This window comes from Lagopus muta, chromosome 11 (assembly GCF_023343835.1).
Source record: "Lagopus muta isolate bLagMut1 chromosome 11, bLagMut1 primary, whole genome shotgun sequence".
Classification (NCBI taxonomy): Eukaryota; Metazoa; Chordata; class Aves; order Galliformes; family Phasianidae; genus Lagopus; species Lagopus muta.
Window position 1 is genome coordinate 1,843,767 of NC_064443.1, and position 9,138 is coordinate 1,852,904.

At 50.9% G+C, this 9,138-nt stretch overlaps 1 protein-coding gene across 1 annotated transcript; it reads left to right on the forward strand.

The window, feature by feature from the left end:
* Window positions 1–389: 389 nt before the first annotated feature.
* On the forward strand, window positions 390–7,837 carry DUSP7 (dual specificity phosphatase 7). The gene is made up of 3 exons (XM_048957403.1): window positions 390–960; window positions 2,725–3,153; window positions 5,395–7,837. The coding sequence occupies exons 1-3, from the start codon at window positions 549–551 to the stop codon at window positions 5,700–5,702; spliced, it is 1,149 nt and encodes a 382-aa protein (XP_048813360.1). The 5' UTR covers window positions 390–548; the 3' UTR covers window positions 5,703–7,837.
* Window positions 7,838–9,138: the final 1,301 nt, after the last annotated feature.

Below are 9,138 nucleotides of genomic sequence, written 5' to 3' on the forward strand. Positions count from 1 at the left end.
CGAACCCACGCAGCCTTGCAGCGGGACGCTCAGCCCGCTTGAAGATAACCACGCGCTCGAGCGCCGCGTCGACTCTGCGTTTCCAGCAGGGGCCGGGCTTAAAAATTAGCCTAAAAGGAGACGGGCGCCACGAGCACCGTCCGCTTCGAGGCCCCTTCCCCAAATGGGCGCGGAGCTCCGCCAGCACCGCTTTTGTTACCGAGCGCCGCTCCGGCCCCGCAGCGCTCGGCGAGACCCCGCACCCCTTCCCGCGCTTTGCCCCCGCCCCCTCCCGCCGCACCTCATTGGTGCAGAGCGCTGGGGGCGTGGCCTCGGCAGGGCGAGGCGCGCCGGCCCCGCCCCCTCGCCCGCCCCCCGCGGCATGACACGCAGGGCCGGCGGCGAAGCTCCGCTTTAATTGAGGCCGCCGGGATGAGGCGCGCCGCGTAGGGCAGAGCGGGGCCGCTGTGCTCCGGGCCGCAGGCAGCGCGTACGCACGGCCGCGCGGAGCCCGGCACGGCGAGCCGCCGCGGCGGAAGGGAGCGGGGGGAGGGCTGCTGCCGAGCCCCATGAAAACGCAGGTCTGGGGAAGCTCCCCGCGGGCGCCCATGGCTGCGGCGATGCCGTGCAAGAGCGCCGAGTGGCTGCAGGAGGAGCTGGAGTCGGGCGGCGGCCGTTCGCTGTTGCTGCTCGACTGCCGCTCGCACGAGCTGTTCGAGAGCTCGCACATCGAGACGGCCATCAATCTGGCCATCCCCGGCCTGATGCTCCGCCGCCTCAAGAAGGGCAACCTGCCCATCCGCTCGATTATCCCCAACCACGAGGACAAGGAGCGCTTCGTCAAGCGCTGCAAGGCCGACACCGTATTGCTTTACGACGAGGCCACCGCCGACTGGCAGGACGCCGGGGCCGCCGGCTCCGTGCTGGGGCTGCTGCTCCAGAAGCTGCGCGACGACGGCTGCAAAGCCTACTACCTGAAAGGTGAGCTCTCCGCCGGCGGCTCTCGTCCCTTTCTCCCGACCCCGCTTCCATCCTCCGCACAAAATGGTGGGAGTTGGGATCGCCCCGCTCCCTCGTGCCCCTCTCCGTTCCCCCGGCAGCGGCCGCAGCCTTCGTGCCCGCCCCGCCGCGCTGTCCTCGGCCGACCCCGGCCGTGCCACCGCCGCCCCGGGGTGCCCCTCCTTTCCAGAAATGGTCTCCCAGCCCCCTCCTCCCCCCAAAAAAGCGTTCTTCTTTCCCCCCCTCAGGAACAGCAGATTGCCTGAGAGGGGGCTGCCCGCCCCCGGCAGCGCGTTGGAGGAGCGAGGGCTCTCCGGGCACAGCACGCGCGCCCTGCGCGGAGGCTGGGGGGTGGTGGGGAGGGGGCCGTGTCGTAGCACCCCTCGGCCTCCGCAACTGTCGGCGGCCCCGCTCCTCTCTGGTCGCTGGGAGGCGGCGTTGAGAAAGAAATAACAGTCGGGCCGAAGCGGGGGAGGCCGCTGCCGGCAGAGCTTTTCACAATGCCGCCGCTTCTCAGAGCCCCCGGTTAGGAGAACGTGGGTAGCCCCTCCCCCCCGATACGGGCAGGGGAGGTGGGCGTTTGTAGATCCGCTCCCAGGAGCCTCCTTCCGAAGTGGCCGGCGGCGTCCGAGAGCCGGGCCCCGAGCGAGGGGCCCCTTCCCCCCCCCCTCCTCCTCTGAAGCCGTTCTTCCGCTGCCCGCCTGTGCGGGTGGCTGCAGCCCCCGCCCGTCCCGTCCAGCTCTGCCGCTGCTCTGCCTCGCCCGCGGCGCTTGTCCCCGTCGCGAACAGTAGGAAGGAGCGGTGCTCAAGTTGATCTGAGCGCTCCCCGATGAGCACGAGGGGGCTGAGTGGCCCCTTGCTCTCCTTTTTTTTTCTTTCTTTTTTTTTTTTTTCCGGGGAAGCGTGAGAGCTGTTTCAAATTAAAATTCCAAAATGGCTCCTCGGTGCTGCCGGCCGCAGGAGGAGGAGGAGGGATGTTGGTGAATGGATGCGGCAGGAGCTGCCTGTCCTGCTCTGTGACCCCGACCCCACTGCTAACAAAGTTTCCAGGAGGCCTTTTTAATTAACCGTTTGTCTGTGTCCGCTACTGATGGCTCCGTGACAGTTCAGTGCTGCCTGGAAGGAGGCAGGTTGGTAGGGGTGTTTGCTTCTGCTTTTCTTCCCATGCTGTTGAGGTGGAGGAAGGCCTTGGGGACAGGTGTGAAGGGTACCATCCCTCCTCAGCCCTGCTTTGGTTTAGGTGAAGAGTGACCCTGTGTTGCTGTCCTGTCAAAAAAAAAAAGTAGTGATAAGTTAGAGGTGAGAACGGCTCTTTGGAAAAACATACAGCCTTTTTCCTTGCTTGATGCTGAGTTATTGTATGGGGCTTTTTTTTATGGCCCTTATTTGCTTCTTGTTCTTAGTTTGTCTTTTTAGACTCAGATACTTCTGTGTTTCTCTGCCTGGATGGCATAATAGCTCCTGGCTAAACTGCCCCAGCCTGGCATCTCATGGCGCTAAATGCAGTAAGATTGTGCCTCGCCATTTGTTTTGTTGTTACTTTCCCTGCATTTGAGGTTTGGTTGGTATTTGTCAGGCTCAGTAAGAAGCTCTTTGCTTGGGATTTGTTTGCTCAGTAAGAGCCCGGGGGAAGCCTTCCTTATGGCACTTCTTGGGTAGTTGAAAGCATGTGCACATGTGTTCGGGTGGAAGGACATCCGTGCGGAAGAGTAAAACACGTTTCTCTCTGCCTTTTCCCTTTCCCAGGTGGCTTTAACAAGTTTCAGACTGAATATTCAGAGCACTGCGAGACAAACCTTGACAGCTCCTCACCCAGCAACTCTCCCCCGGTGTCTGTCCTTGGCCTGGGAGGGCTGCGGATAAGCTCTGACTGCTCGGATGGTGAATCTGACCGGGAACCCAGCAGCGCGACAGAGTCAGATGGGAGCCCCATCCCCAGCAATCAGCCTGCCTTTCCAGTCCAGATCCTTCCATACCTGTATCTGGGCTGTGCCAAAGATTCTACCAACTTGGACATCCTGGGCAAATATGGCATTAAATACATCCTAAATGTGACTCCCAACCTGCCAAACATGTTTGAGCACGACGGAGAGTTCAAGTACAAGCAGATCCCCATCTCAGATCACTGGAGCCAGAACCTTTCTCAGTTCTTTCCTGAGGCCATTGCTTTTATTGGTAGGTAGCTGGCAGAATGTCTCTTCTCATGCTCACCACTTGGGAATGTGGCAAGCAGCTTCCTAGTGGTGCTGCGGACAGTCTCTGGCCTTACCTCTCTGGGCATGGCATCATTGCTAGCTTAGCAGCTGGGTGGCACGCTGCTGGAGTGATGCCTTTGGTGCATGTTTGCTGGAATAGATTCATGGAGTCCTCCTTGTCTGGACCTCCAGCCCTTCAGCCAGGTCTCCTGTGAGCAGTGCAGGAGAAGCAGCGCTGCTGCTTGCCCTTCAGTGGGGGTTCGCTATGGTGTGAAATCACTGAGCTGAGGCAATGTGGAGTTCTGGGCACCTGGTTTTTGCTTGCAAGGAGTGCTGCTGGGAGCTTTGTTACTGTGAGTGGTGCCAGCAGTTTCCCAAATGTGCTTAGAGTGTCAGGGTGGGGGGAGCAGGGTTCTCAGCAGGAGATTTGCTACTCTAGTTCTGATCCTGCTGGAAGTCTCCCTAGTGTAACTAACTCCTTGTATGGTTACTTTTCCAAAGGTAAGTGTCAGTGCAATGAGTGATAATAATTACACTCCGGAGCTCTGCTGGGGAAAGTGCTGTGCAAGACAGCCTCTGAGCAGCCTGGGCTGGGTGTTGAGATGGGCACAAGGGCAGATGCCTTTAGCATTAATTTTGAAAATTGCTGCTTTTTCTTGTGGAAGTGTCTGTTGGGTGAAAGGAGGTGCTCCCTTCCAGTGTGAGCTGTGTGGAGTATTGGTGATGGTCATTAGCCTCATCAGTTCTGATTTACTTGGGAAATTGGCACAGGTCATTGCTAACGCTAACTGTTAAAAGCTTGATGGCTTTTTATCTGGTTGAAAGTAAAATGTGGTAGATATGGGCAAGGGGCACCTTTGCCTGTGTCAGGGACCTGTTTGATCATCTGTCTGCGCTTCCCATGCAGAATCCATTATTAAACATCATGGGTGGCTCACAGGGTCCCTGCTGGCATGTGGCTTTTGGGAGCTGCCTGCTCCGTTCAGGCAGTGTCCCTGTGAACACAGTGCTCATGCTTTCCGTTTAATGGCAGGAAATGAAAGATTATCTCACTCTAAAAATTGAACACCAAGAACTGCAGCACAAGTCAGATGAGAAACAGTAATGTCTTGGAAGAATATGGAGTAGGGAGAGAGTGGCAGGAGGGCTGGATGTGCTGGGGGGTGGTTGCCCACAGCACTGGAAATCCCTGCCTGGTTTTAGAGGCTGGGACAGGGTCTTGCTGTGGCTTGGGTCTGGATTTCACTTTGCCTGCAGCCTCTTTGCATTCCCCCACGTTGATGGTGCCAGAGTGTCTCTACTGGCTTTGCCTGGGGACCCTCTTTCTCTTGCCACCTTCTCCCTCCCTGCCAAACTCTGTCCAGCAATAGACTGCAAATATAGCTGCCCAGAAGTAAGTGGAGCTGTGTACTTGTATGCGCTCAGTGTGCTCAGCAGTGTGTCCCTCTGTTAGCATCAAGATGTCAATTCATAAAGAGGTCATGCTGTTCTGGCTGTGAGAGAGACAATGAGCATGTGTGTGCTTTTCAATCAGTGGCCAAGGAGGGGAAATGTTGTTTCTGTTCTTTTGCAATTTTTTGGTACAGCCTGCATTCCTACTCCCCGCTGCCATTCGTTCCGAGAAAATCTTCTCCAACGCAAGCATTTGTTTGTAGTGAAGTGCACTTCTTTCAGTCCTGAAAAGGATTTCACAATAAGGGAAGTTCCTGCACTTCAGGCTTGGCTTCACTTGGCTTTGATTACATTCAAATAACTTTCTAGTGGAAAGTCTCTCTGCTATGAGAATAGCAAAGGAGAGTCGTTTGCATGGTGTTGTGCCATGCTCCTGTGTTGTGTGCGGCCAGGTGTTGCTTTGGTGGTGGTTGTGCTATGCCCGACATCCCCCTGGAGCTGTTGTCTCCAGCCCTGTCTGTCTTTAGATGGTACTGATGCTCCCCGGGAAAGGGATGTGTGCCAAGCTCTCCTCTAATGTCTGAGATGCGTGGTCTTGCTGTGTCAAATGGGTCTGCACCACGTTGCTGCATAGTGGGAATCTCTCAGTAGCTCTTTCAGAAGGGATGAGGTGTCAAAGGGATTTGAGGTGGTGTCAGTAGGAGCAGAGGATCCAGTTCTGGCAGTCATCCTGGTCCTTTGAGTATGCAGCTGTCACCTGGCCCTGCTCCAAAGCTTTGCTTTCTTGGTGCGGAATAATAGACTCCCCCTTCCCCTTGTCTTGTTTCAGATGAGGCCCGTTCCAAGAAGTGTGGGATCCTTGTTCACTGCCTCGCTGGCATCAGCCGCTCCGTAACGGTCACCGTCGCCTACTTGATGCAGAAACTCAACTTGTCCCTTAATGATGCCTATGACTTTGTGAAAAGGAAAAAATCCAACATCTCCCCAAATTTTAACTTCATGGGCCAGCTGCTGGACTTTGAGAGGACTCTGGGACTCAACAGCCCATGCGACAACCGCTCACCCAGTGAACAGCTCTACTTTACCACCCCCACCAACCACAACCTGTTTCAGCTGAACACGCTGGAGTCCACATGAAGAAGGCGCCATCTGGTTGGAAACTTGGGCATCAAATTGCTTCTCTTGAGCATTTCAACTCTTACAAAAATCTGTCTCGCCAGGCAGCTCTGGAAGGACTAGCTTCTCTGGGCAGAGGTGCCACGTTGCTGCTTTAAGAAGGCTAATGCCATTCATTAGTATTCCAATGAAAGTGGTTTGAATAGGTAGCCTTTTTTAGAGGGCTTATCTAACACGGGCGATGTTAAAGCATTTTGAATGCAGCTGTTACCAGCAATAACTCCTTTCCTGGGTGCATTGGGACCGTCAGAGCACGTACACGTGTGAAGAGCTTACCAGGGGTTGGCTTGCTGTGGAAAGTGAGGAGATTCATGCACTTGGAAACCTTGAACAAAAAGTGTTGGGCCAAGACTGTTTTAAAACCCAAGTTTACTTTTTAGATTTAAAGAAAAAGAAAAAAAAAAATAGATCTTACTCAAGCTTTGGGTTCAAACTCTTTTTAAATATGTAAGTTCCTGACTGTTTGTACAGACGATGTTGCAAAACCGATATTTTATTCTGTTTCTTGTTTGATCATTATTTTTTTAATCAAATGTTTATATTGACCAAATGCATTTTGCACACTTTGTGAAGCCTTGGTATGTCCTGGCATATTACTGGGTACTCCATAGAGAGATACATGCTGCTGCTGTTGTTGTTAGCATCTGGTAGGAAGCTTTGTGATGTGTGGAAGGCCAATTGGGCTTAAGCGCAACCCCTTCACCACTCCTGCATTTGCAATCACAAACTCTGCACTGATTCAGCCAAGGTGACTAAGCTGCAAGCTTGTTTTAATGCCACCCCTGCCAAAACACTGCTATTGCCCAGAGAGAAAACTCTTTGTAGCCTCCAGAGTTGGTAGAAGCATGTCTGAGCCCAGCTTCGTTTTCTGCTGCCTGTTGACTGACTTAAAGTCATCCAGCTGGCCTGAAATCATTCCAGCTTCCTGAGAACAGAAAGGAGACGTGATGTTGGCATTCCTGGTGCACGGTTGAGTCTTTCTCACATGTGCACGTGTTTGGGGCTTGGATGACATGGCTTGAGCCTGGGGCAGAGCGAGGGTTGCACAGCAGAATGGGACTGAATGGGCACACATTCGGTGTGCAAGAGGAGTGGGGAGATGTGGAAGTGATGACGAGAGTGTCGTAACAGAATTTTATATATATATATATATATATATATATATATATATATATATATATACACACATGAATATATATATGAACTGGCAAATTCTGAGATGACTGGAGCTTTCAACAGAGGTTCTGATTTTTTATTTTTTTCTTCCTCTTTCAAATAACTTTATGCTGTGCCTTCTATTCTGAGAAGACTTGTTTATATTTTTGGCTAGTGTTTGGCAAACACCTTAAACCGAGCCGGGAGGGGGAGGAAGTGGTAATAATCTCTGGGAGGAGAGCAGAACGGATTTGGAGATTTCTTTATTGGCTGCAATGTAGTCCTTCCTTTCTCCCCCCCTCCCTGGCCACTTTAACTCTCATGTAACTGAAAAAAAAGCCACGGATTTTTTTCTAAGTATCCAATTTTTTTGTACATTTTTTCAAGAAAAATAAAAATAATAATAAAAAAAAAAACCTCCATCTGGAGGAATGTTTGATGCTGTCACATCCTGAAAAAGTTCTTTTTGTTAAAGATGTTATCAGAATGTTGGAATGAGCTTCTTTTCTTGTTTTCTGGTTGTTTTTGTTTTGTTTTGTTTTGTTTTTTTGCCTGTTCATTAGGTTTTGTTAATAACAACGTTGGGATCATGGGTCATTAGGGGAGAGCATGAGTGTAAGTACGGTTGTGAGTGAGCAAACTGAGAATATCTGAATGTCATCTTACCTCATCGAGGAATTTACTTTTTCAGGGATTTTTTGACAGTGCATCTGTATTGCATTACAGCTGAGCTGGTTTGTAAAGGCTTCCCGTGCTGTTAGTTGTCTTTCTTCTTTAAAAGAAAAAAAAAAAGAATCTTCTGAGTAGTATAAATGGAGCTTGTTAGTGAGGAATGGTTCTGCCTTCTGAGTTATGAAGGAAAACTAGTGACCCTATATATACTGATCCAATATTGGGACTTTGTTTATATTACAAATAAATATTATTTTTTCTTTAAAATTGATGTTTGTCAGATGCTTGTCTGGCCTCTGCCCATATAAGGGCATGCTGTTCTCCTATCCGTGTTTTTTAGGGGTTGATCAGTATTCTTCTGTGACCATGAAGAGCATTTGCTGGGAGATGTTCAAGTGTGGTGTTTGGTTTCATGCAGAGTTTAATTTTTAAGACCTGTGGTAAGATGGAGATGGATACGTGGGAGGATGAGGAGAGGGATGGGGTATTGGATAAAGCAAGGGAACAAAGAGCAGCTTGAGAATGGGGCTGGCTTTGACCCCAACCGTTCCTCTGTGCCAAAAATAAATAGATAAAGACTGTTGCTGTTAAGCCTGGCCGGTGAAGGCATGGCAAAGCTTTGCTCACAACTGCTGTGGTAGCAGATTTTCTTTGTTGTAGAAAAGCAAATAGGCATGGCCTTGCAGGCAACCGATGACTTCTGGGTCCTGTGGCTGTGTGTTCCTGTTCGCAGCAGGGCAAGACTTAGATGGCTCTGCCAGTGTTCAGGATGCTGCTTTTTTCCTGAGCGCTGGTGCAAGTGGGCTATCAAGAATGGGTAGGAAAGGTTATAAACAGCTTGCCATTTACAGCTCATCTGGAAACAGGCAGACAAGAACTGGCTGGTGCTAGTTGTGGAGCTGGATGCAGAGCCCATTGTCCTAGCTCAGGAAAAAAAAATCCCTTCCATCATTCCCTTTTCTGATCTAAACAGCAAGAAATTAAATTACTATCTATTTAATTGTTCAATTCCTCTGCTTTGTGTTTGTTCTTCTAACCCTAGGGCCTGAGCACAAAAGATCTCTAGTTTTATTTCTGAAGGAGCTTGGGCCAGGTAGGTGGTCAAAAGCTAAAACAGGAGCTTGGAGAGTGTGCACAGTGAGAATTTGTTTATTCGTTGACTGTATGATGGGAATCTATATATTGATTAGAAGCTTGTTTGTGGCTCAGCAAAGGAGAATAGCTACCTGTTATGTGGGGGAAAGAAGACCTTTAGGTTTTCTCCTGTAATTACTTGGTAAAGCAGCTCCTGAGAAAGGAATGGAGGAATGCTGAAGGCTTGTTGTGCATTTGTAAATGTTTGTCAGGTGTATGGTTGTATTTGTTTCCCCCTAATTTCTTACAATTTTCTGCTAAGGTGTAGAATAGGGTATTTGCAGTCAACAAGCTCTGTGAGCATGGTTGAGCAGTAACTGAGCTGTGGCTGGCTGGAAGACTACAGCTGCTATTTGCAATGGCCTTAGTCAAAAAACTAACATGCAGGCAGCTCTTGCATGGTATCTCATCCCAGGAGTTGTGAGTCTGAGCATCC

What these genes read in the sequence shown, in the direction of transcription:
- DUSP7 (XM_048957403.1), top strand. Translation starts at nt 549, where the DNA reads ATGAAAACGCAGGTCTGGGGAAGCTCCCCGCGGGCGCCCATGGCTGCG. An exon ending in CAAAGCCTACTACCTGAAAG is followed by an intron (nt 961 to 2,724) that starts GTGAGCTCTCCG and finishes TCCCTTTCCCAG; the next exon opens with GTGGCTTTAACAAGTTTCAG. An exon ending in TGAGGCCATTGCTTTTATTG is followed by an intron (nt 3,154 to 5,394) that starts GTAGGTAGCTGG and finishes GTCTTGTTTCAG; the next exon opens with ATGAGGCCCGTTCCAAGAAG.